We start from the raw sequence: 24568 nt of genomic DNA, 5'->3' as shown, positions 1-24568 counted from the left end.
GAATACGGGGGGGGGGGTGCCTGGGTGGCTCAGTCAGTTAAACACCTGCCTTCAGCTCAGGTCATAATCCCAGGGTTTGGGGGGATCCAGCCCCTGTGCTCTCTGCTCAGCAGGGAGCCTGATGCTCCTTCTCCCTCTGCCTACCACTCCCCCTGCTTGTGCTTGTCCTCTCTCTCCCCCATCCTGTCAATAAACAAAATTTAAAAAAAGGAAAAAAACATAGGGGTTATGCTATTGTACCACATTGCTTGAAAAGTATTTGGACCAAGTATAAATACTCCTGTGCATTCATGACACAGTTTATGTATACTGCAAGCAACAATACAAGAGGAATGAATATAATTTACCAGGTCAACTCATAAAGCTATGAAGAATCAAGGATATAATCTTAATTGAGGTGGGAGGTTTTTTAGTTTACCAATGGCGTTAGCTTGTTAATACAACAAATATTCATTATTTATCATCAGTACGGGAAGAAATTGACATTTGTTGACTCAGTCAATCCAAGAACTGTCATACACAGTCCCTCCCATCAAAAGACTTACAATATAGCTAAACAGACACTAAAGAAAAATTATGGGCAGCCCAGGTGGCTCAGCGGTTTAGTGCCCGCCTTCAGTCCAGGGCGCGATCCTGGAGACCCGGGATCGAGTCCCACGTCGGGCTCCCTGCATGGGGCCTGCTTCTCCCTCTGCCTGTGTCTCTGCCTCGCTCTCTCTCTCATGAATAAATAAATAAAATCTTAAAAAAAAAATAATAGTGTAATACATACGTTAGGTTTCAAATGAATGCTACTGACTCAAGAGCCGTGAGTAAAAATGCTCATATGTACATGCACGCATATAAATACACATACATGTCTAAGTATGTATATAAATACACAAACTGTAACTGAATTGACTTTGCATCCTTTTTTTTTTTAAGATTTTATTTATTCATGAAAGACACGAGAGAGAGGCAGAGACACAGGCAGAGGGAGAAGCAGGCTCCATGCAGGGAGCCCGACGCCGGGCTGGATCCCGGGTCTCCAGGATCACGCCCCGGGAGGAAGGTGGTGCTAAACCACTGAACCACCCAGGGTTCCCCGACTTAACATTCTTATCCAAAACCAGTTCTGCCAAACGGCTATTCAGAACTCCACTTTCCAGCCTGGTTTAGAAAAGCATCGTCTATTACCTCCTCCAAATAAACCTGTGTGTTCAGAAACTGTGAAACACCACTAGCCGGCAGCCTGTACCGACCAGGTCCATTGTTCATTCTTAAGGAGATGTACGTGGGGAAGCAAACCCGAAGCCCTTCAGATCCCTCTACACTCGCAATTCAAATCATACACTGATGAGCCTGAGAAGCTGGGCAAAAAAAAAAAAAAAAAAAAAAGGGATCAGTGATCGCAGGGATCCATCCCCGGGAAATCCCGGAAAGGCAGAACTTTCAATTAAGCCGAAAACTCGCAGAAGCCAGGAATACAGTGGAGGGGAGTAAAGGGGGGGTGGGGGGAGCGGAGGAAAACTGAGAGCAAAGACAACCGAGGCTTCACAAAGTCATACGGAAGGAGCTCTTGGAAAGGATCCTAGGGAGGCGAAGAGGAGAGGCAAAGGGTGCTTACTTCTTGTTGTCAGTGAAGAAGCGTGTCTGGAGCTGGGCCATGGCGAGGAGCGCGCACGAGACTTGTCTACGGAAGCGTAAGGGGGAATGGTCAGACAACAGGCGAGCCGGTCTCTTAAGACTACAAAAAAAAAAAAAAAAAGAAGAAGCAGCTCAAAATTAGCTCGCACAGGTACGCGAGGAGATGCGGTCCGAACGGGCCTCCTGAGCCCGGAGCCAACCACGAGGCCGGTCTGACACCAGAGGCCCAGCCCACAAATATCAACTACCGATTCCCAGATTTAGGAATCATCGATTGGCGAAGCATAGTCTTAAAGGCAGAGTGTCCCTAATTTTACTTTTCCTTTACCGTATTTAGGCCTGTGATCGATTCTGAAGATACAGGAGGGCCCAGTGCAAACTGTTTCTCTCTCCCTTTTTAATTTTAAGAGGTTATCTTCAGACCCGATACCTCAAGCACACTTTCTAGACACTACCACTCCCAGAATGCAGCGCTTCTCAGACGCTTAGCCACTGGGAATTGTAGTCTTTTTTTTTTTTTTTTTTTGCCATGCTGCCCTCACGATATTTTATTTGCATTAAACTTTTCCAACTCCAGCCAGATATCTATTATACTGCCTCTGCCTTCAGCTTTCATTTACCAAAGGCTTTCAGGCTTTGTGTCTTTACGTATATTCCCAATCGGAACCTCACTCTCCCGAGACTTCCCGAGGGCTCCCGCCGCTGTAGCTTCAGGCTCTCTCTAGACGCAGGTGGGAGTCAGGAACGCGAAGACGAGACTCGAAAAGGAAACGGACGACGGTGGCCGATAGTGGTCTAGTCTCACAGTCCTGCGCTGCGCGCTCTCAGAAGGATGCGCCTGCGCATTGTGCTGGTCTCCATGGCAGGGCCTCGGAGCCAAGACGAGGTTGAGTAGACTCGTTTTGAATTTTCTCCCCTCTGCTCCGGCAGCTTGTGGACTTCCCTCCTCGCCCTGTGGGGCTCTCAGAGGCGGCGGGACTGGAGGAGTCGGAGGTTTGGCCGAGCTGTCCGCGCCCGCGGACTGGACGCTGCCTCCCAACCCCCATTTCTTTCCTTCCGCCTCCTCCCATCACCTCCTGACCCGCGCTCCGGAGCCGCCGCTGGCCCCCGCCCCCCGCCGCCGTCGGGCCCGGGTGGTGCGGTCCGCGCCCCGCCTCGGGGCCGCCCGGGGGCCCCACGCACTGAGGCCCGCTCCTCCCCTCCCGGGGCCGCGCTGTGGGCCTCGGGGAGGCAGGCTGCAGAAGGTGGAGGTTAGGTGCCTGGAGGAGGGTTGACGAGCCCTGGGATGCGCCGCCGCCGCCGAGACGCGCCTGGACCCCCGGGGCGGGAGCGCCCGGTGTGTGGTCCTTTGCGCATCCAGGAGCCCCGCTTATTAGGGTGGTTGTTTGTTTTTTTTTTTTCTTCCTTTTTTTTTTAAATTTATTTTTTATTTTTTTCCTTTTTTTTTAATCCCCCCCTCTTTATGAGCTCTTTTATATTTTATGGTTAGAAGTCGTCCTCCTCTACATTCTCCTACGCTTTTTGATCCCCCCCTCCTCCCCCCTCCAAGTCTTGAAGTTCCCTAAAAGGCCTCTGCCTGACTTGAAATGGTCCGGAGAGTTAACCCTAATTTGAATTTAGTTTCGCTGTGGGAGGATGGATGGAGAGATACCATGTAGATCTCAAAGTCACTTTTTAAGTCGTTCGCCCAAAAAAAAAAAAAAAAAAAAAAGCCGCAAGTAGGGGACTTCAAGAGACAGCATTTTAGAATTAGGCAGAACTGGACTGCAGAATTTGTGGGCAGAGCGGTCTAGTGTGCAGGTGAAGACAAGGAAAGCCTTCTTCCTTCACGTTGCTTAAAGATGCGCTGCAGTGAAGTAGGCACCTGGTATTTAAATCAACCAGAGCCTACGCGGAGGTATTTAAACAATTGCAAGCGAAAAGTAATCTTTTATTGGAAAGCAATGATAGTGAAAGTGGGACTATTTTCAGTTCACTCACCTATTTTTTTTTTTTTTTTTTTTTTTTTTAGAATGCGGGCTCTGGAACCGGAATGCCTCAGCTAGTTATTAACCTCTCTGTGCTACACTTGGGTCACTGCGAGAATTAAATGCCACGTAATAAATATTTAGTTTATCACCATCATTATCATTGAGATGTCAGTTTGACTAGGAACTTTGCCAACGTGAACAAATACGAGAAAGTAGCCTCATGGTTCGAGAAATAAAAAACAAAACAAACAAACAAAAACCCCTCGTTGCTGCAGTCCTACCTAGGAAAGGAAGGACTGGGCTTGCAAATAGAACCTGTAATCTAAAACGTGGTCATTTAACCACGTGACTCATCGTAATGGTGAGAATCGTGTGCCTTAAATAATTTAGATCACCTGAAGCTTGAAACACTTTCTTAACTGAAGTCTTGCTATTTAATCCATGTTTTCTGACTTGGATAGATGGGAAAGAAATTTGACAGTTTTAAACATTCTCCTTTGATCCTAAGTGATTTTTTTGAGTTTTCAGCTGTAAAATTACCTGAATTAAAATTCATAGAGCCTGAACTAATCTTCAGATAATTAGGTTCTGTTTCAGATAGTTTTGTTTTTTTATTATTGATAAAATATCATTGGTTAAAAGATCTTTTAAAAATTTATAGTGAGAAGGGTGCCTGACTGGCTCAGTCAGTGGAACATGCAGCTCTTGATCTCCAGGTTGTAAGTTCGAGCTCAATGTTGGGTGTAAAGTTTACTTAAAGTCTTGGAAACAGCAACAAAACACACATATGTTTAGTGTAATAAATTTTATCGATCATTAATTTGACATTTGCCAAAATAACAAAGTACAATACCAGATAGTTATTATCAGTTGATCTTAATTTGAATTGGAAAGTATGACAGTAAGATACAAAACCTAAATATATACTAAATAAGATAAAACTTCAATTTGCAAGGCAGAAATGTTAAATCCACTGAAGTACATTTTTCATTCAAGACCTTCCTTTGATTAAGGAAAATTCTAAGTGTTCCAAGCAAACTGAACATCCACTGTGATGGCTTTGGTGTTTTTTTCAGTAGTGACTCATGTCATATTTGGTGTTCCTTCCATGCAGTACTTAGGGTGTGCTTTTACTTTGAGTGTTTTTCTTAGAACATTAATTTCACGCTTTTTGTTCTTGATGATTTTCTATATGATTCATTTACTGTGGTCCTCATGAAGACACATTATTACTTGAAAAAAATCACAGCTTGGAAAATATGCCTATTACGGGTTTCTTTTCTTTTTTTTTTTTTTTTTTTTTGGCATATAATGCCATGGTATAGTATGATCTGAGGACTATGCATGGGCTTCAGAGTCCTATTTGTTTTGGGGGTTTTTTCCAACTTAGTTTTGGAATCTGAGCTCTAATGCTCTCTGTGATTTTAGGCAAGTTACTGGACAGCTTTGGTTTTCTTATCTATAGAGACTCAAAGATCCAACTCAGTTATTGTGAGGATTAAATGAAATAATCTGTACAGTTTGCAAAGAGGTAAAAAGAGGTATATATTTACAGGGTAAGAACTGTGTAGAAACAAAGATTATAGGGAAGTTTATAGAGAGGGCAAACCTTAGATAAAAGACATTATGAACATTAGCCTTAAGTTTTCAATGAAAAGTTAACTTACTTTAACTTTTTATTATTTTTATATATTTGCATACATTTAAATTTTTAATATTGACATAATTTTCCAAACCCATCTTTTACAAAAATAAATTATTCTATCAAATATTTGTGAACTAGGAGTCTTGATTTAATTTTTGACACCACTGATTCGCAGTAATTTGGCATACATCGTAGAAGGAAACATTGGGTCATTTACCTACCCTAGAAGATGAGAAAATTTTAATTTTCTAAAGTACTTTTGAGCAACATTTTTTAATGTTAATAAATTGTAAGATCTGGCACTGATATTGAATATATTTCAAGATCCTTTAAATTTTAGGACACTAAAAGGTACCTAGAATTAGGAGAATCTCTAGGACTAAATTAAAAGTGGCTTCATCTTCCAGTTATCCTGTTTGGGGATTTATTCTCAGGTAATGGGTTTTAACAGATACAATTTACCATACAAAAGTTTGTAGAGGAAACAACAAAATAATTGAATGTTAAGACAGGATTACCTCTAAAGTTTTGAACAAATAAAATTCGTTGTTAAACGAAAGCAGTAGGTCAAAAATGTATCACAGAGATCTGAGTGACTATGGTCTGAATAGTTTTCTGTCATGCATTCAATATGTATAAACAATAAAAAGTCCTTTTTCCCCATAAAACATGAAACTTCTAATTTAACAGTTTCTAATCTTTGCTGTTGGTATAAGGTAAAATCCACTTTTTAAATGTGATGTGAAGCATTCTAGAAAGCAATTTGACAGCAAAATATAATGCTTTAGTGTGTGTTCTGAACTCCAATCATTAACTGTCTATACATGTAATACTTTTTTTTTCTGTTTATATAATCCTACTACTGTTTGCTTAAGAACTAACCTTGTCAAATCAATTCCAGGATTTTTTAGAAGGTGTAGTTTGGGGAGGGGGACCTTTATTCTTAAGTTTCTATGGTTCCAAAAAAAAAAAAAAAAAGCCCTGTTAGTAAATATTTCATGATAGAAATGCAATTTGCTGGGGAGGTCTTTGTTTCGGTAATAGATACAGAACATGAGTTGAAACAAAACTATAATCCAAATGGTTAATTTTATTTTTTTTTATAATTTTTTTAAAAGATTTATTTTTATTTATTTACGATAGACATAGAGAGAGAGAGAGGCAGAGACACAGGCAGAGGGACAAGCAGGCCCCATGCCAGGAGCCCGACGCAGGACTGCATCCCGGGACTCCAGGATCGCGCCCTGGGCCAAAGGCAGGCGCGAAACCACTGAGCTACCCAGAGGTCCCCTCAAATGCTTAATTTAATTTTATTTTTTTTTAATTTTTATTTATTTATGATAGCCACACAGAGAGAGAGAGAGAGGCAGAGACACAGGCAGAAGCAGGCTCCATGCACCGGGAGCCCGACGTGGGATTCGATCCCGGGTCTCCAGGATCGCACCCTGGGCCAAAGGCAGGCACTAAACCGCTGCGCCACCCAGGGATCCCCAAATGCTTAATTTTAGATAAGGAAACAGACACAGGTTAAGTCACCTACTACTGAACACATGCAGTTATTTGTAAAGAAAGTCCTAATCTTTTAGTTTTCTTCAACTAACTCAATTTAGGGTTCTACTGTACTGGGCTTGTAATGGCTATTTTATAATAAAACCTGTAAAATCTAATAGTTTTCTTCATATGTAGGAAAAGAAAATACATTGAATACCTTCTCATTACAGAAAAAAATGCTGCTGTGAAGATGTAATTATAGCTCTCACACAGATGAAGCCACAATACCATGATTTAGTGCTCCCAAAAGGAGGAACTTCAGTGGACAAGACAGGGCGTTTCTGAGAATAGTAGAATGCTTGAGGCCTGAATTTAAACTTGAACTACTATCTGAAGGTAATACTTTTATTTTTAACTAATTGAAAGTAACAGGTTTATAAAAGTTAACTATTATCTATTATCTATTAATGAAAAATGAAATTACACTTGGTATACAGGTACTTGGTTCTGTTTGTGCTTACCAGTTGGAAGAAAACATTTTATACCTAGCTACTTAATATCTTCTTTCTTAAAAATTTCACTTTGACATAGTTAATTGAAAGTTACAGATTATAATTTCTATCTAGCTTGTACTGACATTGAGATAAGACGGGAAAATTGGATATTTTAAGTTATCCTGCAGTTGTCAGGATTGTAAAGTCCTAACGCATTTTGATGGGGACATCAAGGGAGGAAGTAGTATTACTTTTCTTTTCGCTTCATTCAAATTAAAAAAATTTTTTTTGGAAAGGATGTCTGTAACATAGAAATATACTTTCAACTTCCAATTCAACAATGGACTAGTCAATAGATAGTGAAGCTCCTTTTTCCATAAAGAAACAACTTTAAGTAGCATTTTCCCAGTAAACAAAAAACTTCTTTAACTTGTAGTATAGATCTACATACTGAAAAGGAAATTTTGAGTTTTCAGTTTCAAAATACAGTGGAAAAATATCTTTGAGTGGCAAAATTCCAGTTTGAACAAAGTCCTGAAGTAGGTGGTTTATGTTTGGCAGTGTTCTGTTAACAACATCCCCACCACCTTTGCTGCTGCAGTTCCTTAGGGCATTTATTCTGTCCTCTTCATTGCAGCAGAGCTCAGACCTCTGCTGAAGCCCTTTTAAATGTTGTAAACTTCAAGTGTACTTGCTTTCTCACCTTTAAATTAAGCTTTCCAGGGTAGCTATTCTGAACTCATCTTAAATGAAGGGAGCTATATAAATTCACACAAATTTGGTAATGACTGATACTCTGTCCAGAGTTCGTTCGTTCTTTCTTTCTTTTCTTTTCTTTTCTTTTCTTTTCTTTTCTTTTCTTTTCTTTTCTTTTCTTTTCTTTTCTTTTTTCTTTTCTTTTCTTTTCTTTTCTTCCTTTTCCTTTTCTTTCTTTCTTTCTTTCTTTCTTTCTTTCTTTCTTTCTTTCTGTCTTCTTTCTTTCTTTCTTTCTTTCTTTCTTTCTTTCTTTCTTTCTTTCTTTCTTTCTTTCTTTCTTTCAGATTTTATTTATTTATTTGAGAGAGTGAGAGAGAGCATGAGCCAGGGGAGAGACAGAATCCCCGCTGAGTGTAGAGCCCAATGTGGGGCTCCATGGGGGGCTCCATCTTAGGACTGCAGGATCATGACTTGAGCTGAAGGCAGACACTTAACCGACTGCACCACCCAGATAACCTGAGTTTTTTCTTTTAAGAGAAAATCCTAATAAATCTTTGCCTTTTAGACAACTGTGGCTCAACTTTGAGGCTTTTCCTGGGATTATGCATGCTGCATGTATTTTTGAGGCACACAAGATAAAAAATAAGTAGAGAAATTTTTCTCTATAATGTATAAAATAAACGATTGTCATTACCTGCCCACCCCCCACGTCCCCCCAAAAAGAGAAAATCCTTGTTAACTCCAATGAAAATTTCAGCTAGGGTAAGAGAAAGTAAATAAAATGAAAAAAAAATGTAGGCCAGTAGGGATAATTTGTAATAGGATCAGGACAGCTATTAGGAGATTGGTAGTGGGTTTTTAGAATTCTTTCTCCTAAGCTGTTTGCACTTTTCACTACTCTTTCCCAAGTCCTGCTTTTGAATCTGTTTGCAGAATGTTTTCTCAGTTACTGCAGCGCCTACAAGATTAGAACTCCAGCTTTTTCAAGGGATTAGAGATGTTTAGATTGTTTGCAGGAGTGCTTTGAGGAGGGCCTCTAGCTGAATTTCAATTAGGAAAAGTTGAGACCAAAATGAACAAAGAATTTTTTTAGCATCTATAATTTGTTAACCTATCAGAAAAAAAAGATTTAAAGCCATGACTAATTAAAGAAGGAGGGAGTTTTATTCTGTTAGTTTGATAAAATTCCTATTGTAATGACAAAGAGCGGGCTTTGCTCAGCCACTAAGTATACTGGTAATTTTGGGAAAGTTACTTAATTGCCTGAGTCTTATTTCCTTCTATGTAAATTGGAGCAAGTAAATGAATCACAGGGTTGTGAAATGATTATATAAAATGAAATATATAAAACACTTTTAGGGGCACCTGGGTGGCTCTGTTGGTTAAACCTCGTACTCTTGATTTCGGCACAGGTCATGATCTCAAGGTTGTGAGATCCAGCATGGTGGTGTGCTCCACGTTCAGCAGGAAGTCTGTTTCTCCCTCTCCCTCTCCCTATGCCTCAACCCCTGCTCCCACCCACTTTTTCTCTCAAATAAGCAAATAAAAAAGAAAAACTTTGGGATCCCTGGGTGGCGCAGCGGTTTGGCGCCTGCCTTTGGCCCAGGGCGCGATCCTGGAGACCCGGGATCGAATCCCACGTTGGGCTCCCGGTGCATGGAGCCTGCTTCTCCCTCTGCCTGTGTCTCTGCCTCTCTCTCTCTCACTGTGTGCCTATCATAAAAAAAAAAAAAAAAAAAAAAAAAAAACTTTTAGGGGCGCCCAGGTGGCTCAGTTGGTTGGGGTCTGTCTGCCTTTGGCTTGAGTGATGATCCTGGAGTCCTGGAATGGAGCCTGCTTCTCCCTCTCCCCCTGCTGCTACCCCGCTTGTGCTCTCTTGTGTGCTCTCTCTCTAAAATAGATGGAATCTTCAAAAACAAAATAAAACCCAAGTGCTTTACCATAGCGCTCAATAATTGATAACCTTGGGATCCCTGGGTGGCGCAGCGGTTTGGCGCCTGCCTTTGGCCTAGGGCGCGATCCTGGAGACCCGGGATCGAATCCCACGTCGGGCTCCCGGTGCATGGAGCCTGCTTCTCCCTCTGCCTGTGTCTCTGCCTCTCTCTCTCTCACTGTGTGCCTATCATAAAAAAAAAAAAAAAAAAAAATTGATAACCTTATAACCTTGAGCAGTAAGCCTCAATTTCCTTTTCTGTTAAAATGGTGGTAATAAATTCTACATCACAGAATATAGAGTGATTATTAATAATTCTATATAGTAATTAGTGTAATAAGCATTAAATTATATAGCTTGAAAAATTAATAATCTTCATCTATTTTTTCATAATGTGCTTATATTTAAAACTCAAAAAGCTCTCAAAAATATTTTGTTGGTTTTTTTGTTGTTGTTTTTAGAGATTTATTTATTTTAGAGTGTGAGGTAAGGGATATGGGCAGAGAGGAGCAGAGGGAGAGAGAGTCCTAAGCACATCCCACACTGAGCATGGAGCCAGACATGGGACTTGATCTCACAACCCTGAGAACATGACCTGAGCCAAAACCAAGAGTTGGAGGCTTAACCAACTGTCTTATTCAGGTGCATCTCAAAAATATTTCTTAATCTTGATGTCATTATGTTTAGATAGTGAATATTTCAATATATTTAATTTACTTTAAAAAATTGAATTGTATTCCTGACAGCAATTATTTTAGTTTTTTTTTTTTTTAAGATATATTTATTTATTCATTCAGAGAGAGAGAGGCAGAGACACAGGCAGAGGGAGAAGCAGGCTCCATGCAGGGAGCCTGACGTGGAACTTGATCCCGGGTCTCTAGGATCACACCCTGGGCTGCAGGTGGCGCTAAACCGCTGCGCCACCGGGGCGCCACCCAATTATTTTAGTTTTAATTCATCCCTCAATAGGACTTTATTTTCAGTTGAGTCTAACTTTGTAAGAAGTTTCTTTTTGAGTGGTGTTCTTTATTTTCCTACTCCGTATGTTGGGACATTTACAGGAAAATCAGTAGATTTACAGAAAAATTGAGAAGGGGCACCTGGGTGGCACAGTCAGTTAAGCATCCAGCTCTTGGTTTTGGCTTGTGTTGTGGTCTCAGAGTGGTGGGATCGAGCCCTGCCTTGGGCTCTGTGCTCAGCGTGGAGTCTGCTTGGGATTCTCTTTCCCTCTCCCTGCCCCTCCCACTTGTGCGCTCTCTCTTTTTCTAAAATAAATAATAATTTAAAAAGATAGAAAGAAAGAAAGAAGAAAGAAAGGTCAAGCAGGGAATACAAAGATATCTGTATCCACCCCCCCACATACCCTGTCCTTCTTCTATCTGCTAGCACACAGTTTATTAACGTTTTGCATTACTGTGGTACATTTTTTAAATTTAATTTTTATTTATTAAATAAGCTCTATGCCCATCCTGGGACTAGAACTCATAACCCCAAGATGAATTGCATGCTCCACTGACTGAGCCAGCCAGGCTCCTCTAGTGTGGTATATTTCTTAAAGGTAACCAATATTGATACATTATTTTGAACAAAAATCTACAGTTTGCATTAAGGTTCACTATTCTGTAATTTTATGGATTTTGACAAAACCTGTGTCAAATGTCATGTATCCACCATTACAGTATCAGAAAGCATTGTTTTATTACAATAAAAATCTTTCAACCTCTAGCAACTGTTGATCTGTAGTTTTGCCTTTTGAAGAATGTCATATATTTGAAATCATATAGTATATAGCCTTTTCAGAGTGACTTCTTTCAGTTATCAATATGCATTTAAGGTTTTTCCATATGTTTTTGTGGCTTTAATAGCCTTTTTTCTTCAATTGAGGTATGTATGACATAGCAGTTTCAGGTGTACAACATAATGATTTGACAATTATAAATAATTGTTAAATGCTTATTGTGGTAAGTGTAGATATCATCTATCATCATACAAATTTATTATAATGCTGTTGACTATATATATTCCGTGTGCTGTACTTTTTGTGCCTTTTATTGTTACCATTATTTGAGAGAGATTGAGCAGGGAGGAAGTGCAGAGAGAGAGGGTGGGAATCTTTTTTTAAAGAATTTATTTATTTATTAATGAGAGACACACAGAGAGAGAAGCAGGGACATAGGGAGAGGGAGAAGCAGGCTCCCCGCAGGGAGCAGGATACGGAACTTGATCCCTAGATCCTGGGATCATGCCCCAGGCTAAAGGTAGCCACTCAACCACTGAGCCACCCAGGTGTCCTGAAATCTTTTTTTTTTTTTTTTAAGATTTATTATTTTAGAGAGAGAGAGAGACAGCATAGGAAAAGGGGCAAAGGAAGAGGGAGAGAAAGAATCTCAAATAGACTCCCTGCTGATCAAGGAACCTGACTCCAGGCTCCATCTCACAACCCTGAGATTGTGACCTGAGCTGAAACCAACAGTTGGACACTTAACCAACTGAGCCACCCAAGTACCACATGACTTACTTATTTTATAACTGGTAGTTTTTAATTTTGATGAAGTCTAGTTTGTAGTCCTATTTTCATGCTTTTTGTGTCATGTTTAAGATATTTTTGCCAAACCCACAGTCACAAAGATTTTTTTCCTATGTTTTCTTCTAGACCTTTTATAGTTTTACAGGTCATGATCTGTTTCAAGTTAGTTTTTTTATATGGTTTGAGATAAGGGTTGTTTATTGTTTTGCATATAGCTATTGTTTCACCTCCATTTGTTGAAAAGACCGTCCCTTCTCTCTTAATTGCCTTGGCACTTTTATCAAAAAGCAGTTGACTTGGGGCACCTGAGTGGCTCAGTCAGTTGAGTATCTGACTTTTGGTTTCAGCTCAGGTCATGATCTCAGGGTCACAGGATCATGCATCATTGGACTCTGTGCTCAGCAGGGGGTCTACTTGAGATTCTCTATCTCTCTCTCCCCCTCTGTCCCTTCGCCTGCTTGCTCTCTCTCTTTTATTCTGTCTTTCAAATAAATAAATCTTAAAAGAAAAATAGCAGTTGACTATATATGTGAAGGTCTGTTTCTGGATTCTCTTCTGTTCCATTGATCTATTTGTCTGTCTTAACACTAATAGCATACTATCTTGATTATTCTAACTTCATAACAAGTCTCAAAACCAAGTAGTATAAGAATTCCAATTTTGTTGTTCTTTTCAAAAGTTGTTTTGGCTATTTTAACCTTTGAACTTTTTTTTTTTAAGAGAGGGAGAGGCGGAGGAAGGATAGGTGAGGGGAAGAGAGAATCCCAAGCAGGCTTCATGCCGGGTGCAGAGCCCAGTCCTGGGCTCAGTCTCACAATTCTGAGATTATGACCTGAGCTGAAATCAATGTTGGACACTTAACTGAGTGAGTCACCCAGGCACTCCAACCTTTGAATTTCCATATGAGTTTTAGAATCAGTTTGTGAGGTGTTTTTTTTTTTTTTAATTTTAAAGATTTTATTTATTTATTTGAGAGAGAGAGAGAATGAGCAGGGGAAGAGGAAGAGGGACAAGCTGACTCCCAGCTGAGCAGGGAGCCCAACATGGGGCTTGATCCCAGGACCCTGAGATCATGACCTGAGCCAAAGGCTCAGCTTGTGCGTTAAAAAAAAAATAGTAGGCAATTGATTATAGATATCAATTCAGTATCTTAACAATATTGAGTCAACTATTCTATAAACACGGTATGTATTTTTCATTCTCTTAGGTCTTCTTTAATTTCTCCTATCTAGGTTTTACGGACTTCAGTGCATAGATCTTGCATATATTTTATCTCAAAAATTTTCATAATTTTTATGCCATTGTACTGTTTTAGGCAATTGGTATCATACTGTTTATACAAAATTGTACCCTAAATTTAGTCCCCATGTTGGGTGTACTTAAAGCCATTGATGTCTTACATTTAATGAGACATGTTATTTTTATTATTTATTGCTGGATTTTGTTCACTGAGATTTTATTTAGGATTTTAGGATTCATATGTTTATGATTGTTTTATTTATTTATTTTTTTAAAGATTGTATTTATTTATTCATGAGAGAAACAGAGAGAGAGAGAGAGAGGCAGAGACACAGGCAGAGGGAGAAGCAGGCTCCATGCAGGGAGCCCAACATGGGACTCGATTCCAGGACCCCGGGGTCATGCCCTGGGCTGAAGGCGGCGCTAAACCGCTGAGCTACCGGGGCTGCCCTTTATGATTGTTTTAAAACAGATTTTATTTCTCTTCATATATGGTGAGGTCAATAAATCAGGAGATGATTGCCACTGAAAAGATAGTTTATTACTCACAGTTCCTAAGAGAAGGGAAGGCATGCCACATAGGGCCACACAAGAGAAAACCCAGGTCAGTAGCAGGCACAGAGAGAAGAGGATATCAAATCCTGGACATCATAACATATAATTTCATCTATAATATCATTCACATACCTAAAACAATTTTTAATAAATATCTAGTCCATATTTACATTTTCCTGATTGCCCTACTCACATAACACACGCATACATTTATATATGTATATGTTTTTTCTTTTTGGTAAGAAATTTAAAGAACAGGTGAAATTCATATAACTTAAAATTAATCATTTTTAGATGAACAGTTTAGTGACATTTTCTACATTCACAGTGTTGTATAAATATTACCTCTGTCTAGTTCTAAAATATTTCCATTTACCCCAAAATAAAATCTTATACTCAATAGGTAATTTTTTTCCTGTTCTCGCCTTCCCCAGGCCTTTAGCATCTACCAACCTGCGCTCTGCCTATATGAATTTATCCATTCTGGATATTTTATGTAAATGGAACCATGTGATGTGTGACAATTTGTGTCTGGCTTCTATCAGCATGTTTTTGAGGTTTATCTATGTTCTGGCATCTATCAGTACTTTTTTTAAAAAATATTTATTTATTTATTCATGAGAGAGAGAGAGAGAGACATAGGCAGAGGGAGAAGCAGGCTCCATGCAGGGAGACCGACATGGGACTCGATTCTGGGTCTCTAGGATCACGGCCTGGGCTGAAGGTGGCGCTAAACTGCTGAGCCATCCGGGCTGCCCTCTATCAGTACTTCATGCCTTTCTGTGGCTGAATACTATACCATTATATGGATGTAACACATTTTGTTTATCTGTTTATCAGTTGATGAACATTAGGGTTGTTTCTACTTTTGATTCTTGTGAATATTGCTGCTGTGAAAATTTATGTACAAGTGTATATTTGACGCTGGTTTTCAGTTCTTTCGGGTGTATACCTAGAGTGGAATTGCTGTCATATGGTAATACTATGTTTAATTTCTTAAGGAACTGTGAAACTTTTTCATAGCACCTGCACCATTTTACATACTCATCAGCAATGCATGAGGATTACATTTGCTCCATATCCTCATCATTGTTATTTTCTTTAAAAAAAATTTTTAAAGTAGGTTCCACATCCAATGTGGAGCTCAACACAGGGCTTGACCTCATGACTCTGAGATCAGGAGTCAGACAGTCAACCAACTGAGCCACTCAGACATCTCTTGTTTTCTTTTTTAAAAAGTATTATCATCCTAGTAGCTGTCAACTGGTATTTCATTATTGCGTTGATTTACATAATTCTGATGACTATGACTTTAAACATCTTTTTAATATGCTTGTTGACCATTTATGTCCTCTTTGGAGAAATATCTATTAAACTCCTTTGTACATTTTTAAATAGGGATGTTATGGGTTGTTTTATTTGAGTTGTAGGTGTTCTTTCTATGTTATTTTTACTGATTTATTTATTTATTTTGAAGAGAGAGAGAGAGCTCAGTGAGGAAGGGCAAAGGGACAGGAGAGAAGGAATCCCAAGCAGATGCCCGATTAAGTGTGGAGCCTGATGTGGGGCTATATCTTAGAACCCCAAGATCATGACCTGAGCTGAAATCAAGAATCAGACCTTAGCTGACTAGTCCAGGTACCCTCCCCTTTGTATATTCTTTATATATTCTAGACCTAATCAGATATTTGATTTACAAAAATTTCTCCTGTCTGTGGGTTGTCTTTTTGTTCTTGTCATGATATTCTTTGCACAAAATTTTTTATTTTGATAATGTCCAATTTATAATTTTTCATTTTAATTCTAGTTTCTTTGTGTTCTAGCTATGGAACCATTGCCAAATCCAAGGCCATTAAGATTTACCCTTATATTTTCTCCTAAGAATTTTATGGTGTTTTACATTTAAGTTATTGACCTATTTTGGGTTGGGAATTTCTTTTTATATACTATGAGGTAAGGGTTCATCTTCATTATTTTGTATGTGAATATTCAGTTGTCCTGGCACCAGTTGTTGAAGAAAACTGTTCATTTTCATTAGATGCCTTTGGAACCCTTGTTAAAAATTATTTGACCATAGATGTTTAGAGTTTTTTTCTGGACTCTCAGTTCTACTCCATTGATCTATGTGTCAATCCTTAAGTCAGTACTACATTCTTTAGAGAATTGTAGCTTTATAGTAAGTTTTGAAATTGCAAAGAATAAATCCTCCAACTTTGTTCTTTTTCAAGATTGTTTTGGCTATTCAGGTTCCTTGGAATTTTATGTGAATTTGACTTTTCCATGACTGAAAAAAGGCCGTTGAGATTTTGATATGGATTGCATTAAATCTCTTTATTGCTTTGGGTAGTATTACCATGTTCATGTCTTCCAATTCCAGGAGCATAGTATGTCTTTTCATTTGTTTAGATTTTATTTAATTTTTTCAGCAACATTTTATAATTTTCATGTACAAGGCTTATACTTCCTTTCTTAAATTTATTCATCGCTATTTTATTCTTTTTTTTTTTCATAAAGATCTTATTTATTTATTCATAGAGATGCAGAGAGAGAGAGAGAGGCAGAGACACAGGCAGAGGGAGAAGCAAGCTCCATGCAGAGAGCCCGACGTGGGACTCGATCCAGGGTCTCCAGGATCACGCCCTGGGATGCAGGCGGCGCTAAACCGCTGTGCCACTGGGGCTGCCCCACTATTTTATTCTTGTTGATACAACTGTAAATGAATCATTTTCTTAATTTCATTTTTGATTGTTTATTGCTAGTATAGAGAAATCAACTGAGTTTTGCATATTGATCTTATATCCTATAACTTTGTTGAATTTATTAACTCTGATAGTATTTTGGGGGCTTCTTTGGGCTTTTCTATATATAAGACCATATATGAATAGGGATAGTTGTACTTTTGTTCTTAGTATTTTCTCATAATCCTTTTAGTTTCTGTAAAATTTTTTAGTCATGCCCACACTTTGATTTCTGATTTTAGTTATTTGTATCTTTCTTCTTTTTTTGTCAGTCTAGATAAAGTTTTTTTTTTAGATAAACGTTTTTCAATTTTGTTAATCTTTTTGAAGAACCAAGCTTTGCTCAGTGACAGTATCATAGCCAATAAGGTTTATTCGAGGCACGATTATTGCTAATTGAAAACTTTTTGAAGAGTCAACTTTTAGATTCATTAATTCTTCTGTTTTTCTATTCTGATTTTGCTTATCTTTTCTCTAATCTATATTATTTTCTTCCTTCTGCTAGATTTCAGGTTAGTGAGCTCTTATTTGTTTTTGAGAAATAAAGTCAGGCTGTTTTGAGATTTTTTTTTTATATAGGCATTTTTACTCTAAATTTCCCTCTGAGCAGTTTTGATATACTGTGTTTATCTGCCATCATCCCCTCCTGAGTTACATGTATTTTATTTAGTTCTTCGGTATTTTACTTCTATTCTTAAAACACACATACACAAAATTATAATAGCATTATCATTTATACAGATGGTGTTTCTTTAGATTTTTTCTTTCTTTCTTCTTCTTCTTTTCTTTTTTTTAAGATTTTAGTTATTTATTCATGATAGACACAGAGAGATAGAGACACAGGTAGAGAGAAGCAGGCTCCCTGCAGAGAGCCGAATGCAGAACTTGATCTAGGACACTGAGATCAGACCTGAGCCAAAGGCAGATGCTCAACCCCTGAGCCACACAGGCGTCCCTATTTAGATTTTTCATAGAGCTTTTAATTTACTAGCTTACCATTTTTCTAGCATTCAGGGCTTCCTTCTGGTATCATTTTTATTTTCTGTAATAGAGTTTTCCTTCATGCAGGATCTATTCATTGTAAACTCTATTTTTTAAAATCTTAAAGTATCTTTCTCACCCTGTTTTGTGAAAAAATATTTGAGCATATGTAATCATATAGTGATAATTACTTTTTTTAATTCCCATGAGTTCCACCATTGTTGCACTATATATATGTCTAATGTCAGTACTCCGGAGGAGGGTGATCTCCTCTCTCTAGTTACATTTTAGATTTTCCTTTCTCTTCAGAATTTTGTACTTCTATTACATTGATGATGAATTTCTTTCTATTTATTTTGATACATTTTGTACTTTGTAGATTCATGTATTCAGTTTTGAAAAATTGTTAACCATTATCTCTTCAGATATTGTCTCTCACTCATTTTTTCTTTTCTATTCTTCTGAGATTCCAATTGTAAGTATGCAATACTTACTCTATTTTTCCTAGTTTTAAGTCTCTTCTTCATATTTTTTACCTTCTTTTTTCCTGTGATGCATTCTGAGTAATTTTTAAAAATCTGACTTCTAAATTTAGTAGTTCTTTCTTCTGCATGTATTCTTCTATTTTATATATCCATTGACTTATATTTTTTAATTTCTGAAAATTCTATTTGGTTTTCCTTCAGATTAAACTTTTCAGTCTTGTTGTTTGAGTATTCCTATGATTCATTCATATATATCTCTTTGAACATTAAATGATTTTTTAAAAGATTTTATTTATTTATTTATTTAAGAATTTAAGAGAGAGAGCACAAACAGCAGGTGGGAGGATGGGCAGAGTGAGCGGGAGAAGGAGACCCCCCAGTGAGCTGGGAGCCCAACTTTGGGGCTGAGATCATGACCTGAGCTGAAGGCAGACATTTAACCAACTGAGCCACCCAGGTGCCCCTAAATGATTATTTTATATTCACTGTTAGATGATTCCAGTATTTGAAGTTTATAGGGGGTGCTGACTCTTTTTTTGATAATTTTCCTGTTTTTTTGGCACTCTAAGCTTATGTTTAATTTTTTTTTTAATTTTTTTATTTATTTATGATAGTCACACAGAGAGAGAGAGAGGCAGAGACACAGGCAGAGGGAGAAGCAGTCTCCATGCATCGGGAGCCCGACGTGGGATTCGATCCTGGGTATCCAGGATTGCGCCCTGGGCCAAAGGCAGGCGCCAAACAGCTGCGCCACCCAGGGATCCCATGTTTAATTTTTTTTTCAGATTTCATTTATTTATTTGAGAGAGAGACATAGATAGTTACAGAAATAGCGAGAGAGAGTAGGAGCAGGGAGGAGAGGGAGAAGCAGGCTCCCCACTGAGCAGGAAGCCCTACACAGAGCTCCATCTCAGTACCCTGGTATCATGACCCGAGCCAAAGGCAGACACTTCACTTAGCCAACTGAGCCCCAAGCTTATATTTAATCTTAATGTAAAGAAAACTAATGCCTTACTTGGGTTTGTGTTCCTCCAAATAATAACTGCATTAAGCTAGACTAAACTTTTGTTTCAGGATCTTTCAGGTTCCTAGCCTTATTTTGGGATTTTAAGTTCTCCCCTAAGAACTACTTATCCTAGCCCCATTTTCCCAACCATTAAACCTGTGTATTAGCACTGCTCTTGCAGAAATTTTCCTCTTTGCTTGTGCTTATCACTTGGGTTTTGGCTCTCAGCATTTGGTTTTCTTTTTATGGGGGGAGGGATCATAGAGGGTAGGGAATGACCTTTGACGTTGTTACTTGTAGCAGCTCCCAGTCTCAAAATACTTTGTTTTAGATCAACTTTCTGTTTCTTGTTTTCTAGCAAGAGAGCCTTCTATTATCTAATATGCCATTATGCCATTAGTAGAACTTTGTTTCATTTTTTAAACCATATATAAACGATATTATTCCTAAATTTTATATGTATCAATAAAAAATTCAAAATAGAACCAGAACATTATAAAATAAAACTGCTCTTACTTCAGAGGGTAAGAGTTTTGGGGATTTTTATAGTAAATTAAATAGAATACAAGTGATAATTTAAAATCTTAGAAGCAATTTTAAGATATTTTATATTTATTAAAAATAAGACTGATTTTTAACCTATTACAATTTATGATTAGAAGTATTTATAATATTTTGGAAATATGAAATGAAAACCTTGTAGATTTCCTGAAATGGTTAATTTTGCAAATGTATGTGTGGATGCTATCACAGAAGAATAAGTTTTTAGTGTATTCAAAAACATGTACCAACTAAGTCTTTTTAAAAAATTATTATTTTTTAAATTTATTTCCAACTAAGTATTAAGTACAAGATATATAAATTTGTATTAGTGCTTAGGATGATTGAATTATTGTATATCCTGGTTGTGATGTGGTCACATGTGTTAAAATCCATTGAACTATACACCAAAAACAACAAAAAATTTAATTTAATGCATATTAATTTTAAAAGACAGTTTTCAGGATTTTTATTTTATTTTATTTTTTTAAAGATTTTATTTATTTATTTGAGAGAGAAGGCACACACAGTGAGGAGGGGGCCAAGGAAGAGGGAGACAAGGAGATTCCATGTTGAGCAGGGACTCCAGACTTGGGGCTTGATCCTAGGACCCTGAGATCATGACCTGAGCCAAAGGCAGATGCTTAACCGACTGAGCCATCCAGGTGCCCCAATTTTCAGGGTTTTTTTTTTTTTTTAAAGAATTTATACCGTCTTATGAAAAATAAAATTAAATGTGTGGGTTCTTAAAAATGTTACGTGAAGTTTATTTTATGTTAAGGTAATAGAGAATTAAGTATTCGTTATAATATATTAGGCCAAGGTTTCTGAACCTCATCACCATTGACATCTTTGTTGTGGGGGCTACCTTCAGCATTCAAAAATATTTAGCAGGACCTCTGGCTTCTCCCTGTTAGATTCCAGTAGTGTTCTGCTCTCAGTTTTTGACAACAAAAATATTTCCAGAAATTGCCAAATATCCCCAGGGGGCAGTGTGTGTGTGTGTGTGTGTGTGTGTGTGTGTGTGTGTGTGTGTTTAAAGACAAAATCACCACCAGTGCTAACCACTGTACTCAGCCTATGTGGCTCAAACTTTTTGGAATACATATTTCTTTATTTTCAAAGTTTGTCAAGCCAATATTAGTGGTATAATGTATGTTATGGTAAAAGCCATGTGTATAAAATCTCTACACCAAAACGTCTTTTCTAAAATTATCTAATACATACCCATGAAATTATGCATTTTATGAAATTAAGAACCTTTATTGGTATTAAATCTTTGTAAAATGAGAATTTTAGAAGGATTTGGAAGAGTGAAAAATACCTGTCCCATAATAACAATCTTAATTAACCAGTACATGAGTGTAATTAAGAGTAAGATGAGGGAGGGGGATCCCTAGGTTGCTCAGCAGTTTAGCACCTGCCTTTGGCCCAGGGAGTGATCCTGGAGTCCCGGGATCAAGTCCCTTCAGGCTCCCTCCATGGAGCCTGCTTCTTCTGTCTCTGTCTCTCTCTCTCTCTCTCTCTTTCTGTGTGTGTGTGTGTGTGTGTGTGTGTGTCTATTATGAATAAATTTTTTTTTTTTTAAAAAAGAATAAGATGAGGGAACTACATAATGGTAATCTCTGCTTTGCCTTAAATGTGTTCTGGTGCTTTGGCAAGTCATTTACCAAAAATGTTTATTTTCCTTATAGAATGGAAATGATTGGGCAGCCCGGGTGGTTCAGTGGTTTAGCACTGCCTTCAGCCCGAGAAGGTGATCCTGGAGACCCGGGATCGAGTCCCACTTGGGGCTCCCTGCATGGAGCCTGCTTCTCCCTCTGCCTGTGTCTCTGCCCCTCTCTCTCTCTCTCTCTCTCTGTCTTCTGTCTCTCATGAATAAATAAATGAAATCTTAAAAAAAAAGAGAATTCCCTTTAAAAAAAAATGGAAATGATTTAACCTGAATTTTATAGGGTAACACAATAGAGGAAATGAGAGATTTATTTAAGACAAACATTCCATAAAAATGTTAAGTGCTTTAATCACATACTTATATTTTTTCAGCTACTAAATAAAAGAAGAAAATGGAATTGAATATACCAGCATGGAACAGGCTAATGATTCACTAAGAGTCAACCGTAATGATTCCGAAGAATCAAAAACAGCTTCTCATGTATATGAGGTAGGAATTCAGCTGGGAACTTTTTTCCATTCCATTTAACAACTTTTTCAGGATGCCTAGATGGCTCAGTGGTTGAGCATCTGCCTTTGGCTCAGGGTGTGATCTCAGAATCCCGGATTGAGTCCCACATGGGGCTCCCTGCAGGGAGCCTGCTTCTCTGTCTGCCTGTGTCTTTGCCTCTCTGTGTCTCTCATTAATAAATAAATAAATCTTTTTTTAAAAATGTTTTTTTTACATATAAGAAATAGTGTTATATTTGTTATATTCAAGACTGTTAACCTTTATCCACAATTCTATTATATATTTAATTTTATTATATAGAGCTTTTTTAATGTATTCATAAAAATCTACATATTAAAAGTCTATTTTGAATTACGTATCATGATTTCAGGTTGTATTCCCACGGACAACTTTATTTCAATAAAACTGAAATAAGGGATCCGTGGGTGGCACAGCGGTTTGGCGCCTGCCTTTAGCCCAGGGCGTGATCCTGGAGATAAGGGATCGAATCCCACATCAGGCTCCCGGTGCATGGAGCCTGCTTCTCCCTCTGCCTGTGTCTCTGCCTCCCTCTCTCTCTCTGTGTGACTATCATAAATAAATAAAAATTAAAAATAAAAAAGAATAAAAAAAAACTGAAATAAAATATAAAAATCAACAATTTCACTTAAGAATTGCTTTCTGTCTATATGAGTATATATGAATTGGCAACTCTTGGAAAAAGCAAAGTTACTGAAAAATTAATCTTTCTATTTTTATTATAACATTCTATATATTTTATTTTAAATTCCACTATAGCTAACATATTATGTTAGTTTCGGGTGTACAATTCAGTGATTTCATATATCACCCAGTGCTCATCACAAGTGTACTCCTGGGGTGCTTGGCTGGCTCAGTTGGTTAGGCATCTGGCTCTTGATCTCAGCTCAGGTCTTGATCTCAGGGTTGTAAGTTTAGGCCCTGTGTTGGTCTTCACGCTGGGCATGGAACCTACTTAAAAAAAAAATTATAAAAAAACTAAACAAACCCAAAACAAGTACATTCTGTAATCCTCATCTCTTATTTAACCCATTCACCTGCCCCTCCTTCTCCTGGTAGCCATCAGTGTGTTCTCTATAATTGAGAGTCTTTTTCTTACTCTCTCTTTTTCCCTTTGTTCATTTGTTTTGTTTCTTAAATTCCACATATGAGTGAAATCATATGGTATTTGTCTTTCTCTGACTGACTGACTTCACTTAGCATTATACTCTCTAGGTCCATCCATATTTGTTGCAAATGGCAAGATTTGATTCTTTTTTATGGCTGAATATCCATTCATCAGCCAGTGGGCACTTAGGCTGTTTCCATAATTTGGCTATTGTAGATAATGCTGCTATAAACATGGGGGTTCACCTATCCCTTTGAATTAGTGTTTTTGTATTTCTGGATAAATACTCAGTAGCTTGATTACTGGATCATAGGGTATTGTACTTTTTTTTTTTTAAGATTTTATTTATTCATGAGATTACACAGAGAGGAGAGAGAGAGAGGCAGAGACACAGGCAGAGGGAGAAGCAGGCTCCAGGCAGGGAGCCCGACGTGGGACTTGATTCCGGGTCTGCAGGATCATGCCCTGGGCTGAAGGCAGCACTAAACCGCTGAGCCACCTGGACTGCCCTGTATTTTATTTTTTAAAGATTTTATTTATTTATGAGAGAGAGAGAGAGAGAGAGAGAGGGGCAGAGACACAGGGACACAGGCAGGGGGAGAAGCAAGCTCCATGCAGGAAGCCTGATGTGGGACTCGATCCCAGGACTCCAGGATCACGGCCTGGGCCGAAGGCAAGTGCTAAACTGCTGAGCCACCCAGGGATCCCGGGTAGTTGTATTTTTAATTTTGAGGAATGTCCATACTGTTTTTCACAGTGATAAACTTCTATTTTTTTTTTTTTTTAATTGTAACATTAGGGACACTGGGCTGGTTCAGTCAGTAGAGCATGCTACTCTTGATTTTGAGTTTGTGAGTTGGAGCCCTGTGTTGGGTGTAGCTTACTTGATAAAATCTTTTTTAAAAAAATTAAAAATACGCATTGTGACATTATATTTTACAAACACCCAAGTGCTTTTTTTTTTTTTTTCTTTGCAAAAGCATCTAACCTGTATGGACTCCAGGGATCCTTCCTTTGGACAGAATGATTCTCCTAGAGATTTACCCATCACTTCTCATGAAGCAGATAATTCACTCACATCACAGAATATACCAGGGGCCCTGACTCAGACACAGACTCTTTCTGCAGAACAGTTCCATCTAGTGGACCAAAATGGGCAACCTATACAATATGAACTCCAGTCATTGGGGGATTCTAATGCACAAATGGTGAGTGTATTTTAGAAATAACTTGTTTTATGCTATTAAGCAAAATGTAATAACCTTATTAGATCACCTTTATTTCTTGAAACTGTTGATTTGCATTGCTCTGAAAATACTGTTTCCATGATG

General features: G+C 38.1%; 2 protein-coding genes and 1 pseudogene across 17 annotated transcripts in view; 2 read left to right on the top strand and 1 right to left on the bottom strand.

Annotated features, from left to right (window-relative positions):
- WDR12 (WD repeat domain 12) overlaps positions 1–2710 on the bottom strand; it is a 30497-nt gene extending 27787 nt beyond the window's left edge. Inside the window, exons 1-2 of one of the 5 annotated variants that reach the window (XM_077885042.1) lie at positions 2247–2710; positions 1607–1672 (exon numbers count right to left, since the gene is read on the bottom strand). In XM_077885042.1, the coding sequence (XP_077741168.1) occupies positions 1607–1647 (41 nt within the window). In that variant the 5' untranslated portion in view covers positions 1648–1672; positions 2247–2710. Of the gene's footprint in view, positions 1–1176; positions 1299–1606; positions 1862–1954; positions 2114–2246 lie in introns of those variants that run through there. The other 4 variants (XM_077885040.1, XM_077885041.1, XM_077885039.1 and 1 more) reach the window with 4 other exon arrangements.
- Positions 2711–6762: 4052 nt separating this feature from the next.
- CARF (calcium responsive transcription factor) overlaps positions 6763–24568 on the top strand; it is a 93639-nt gene continuing 75833 nt past the window's right edge. For 3 of the 12 annotated variants that reach the window (XM_077885026.1, XM_077885024.1, XM_077885025.1), the window contains exons 1-3: positions 6777–7128; positions 21973–22090; positions 24218–24445. In XM_077885026.1, coding sequence (XP_077741152.1) covers positions 22013–22090; positions 24218–24445 — 306 coding nt within the window. In that variant the 5' untranslated portion in view covers positions 6777–7128; positions 21973–22012. Of the gene's footprint in view, positions 7129–15653; positions 15815–16711; positions 16889–21972; positions 22091–24217; positions 24446–24568 lie in introns of all 12 variants that reach the window. The other 9 variants (XM_077885030.1, XM_077885031.1, XM_077885029.1 and 6 more) reach the window with 7 other exon arrangements.
- Positions 17250–17351, top strand: LOC144306288 (U4 spliceosomal RNA; annotated as a pseudogene).

This window comes from Canis aureus, chromosome 36, assembly GCF_053574225.1.
Source record: "Canis aureus isolate CA01 chromosome 36, VMU_Caureus_v.1.0, whole genome shotgun sequence".
NCBI classification, from domain to species: domain Eukaryota; kingdom Metazoa; phylum Chordata; class Mammalia; order Carnivora; family Canidae; genus Canis; species Canis aureus.
The sequence above is the reverse complement of the archived record's forward strand: the minus strand, read 5'-3'. Positions and strand labels throughout refer to the sequence as shown.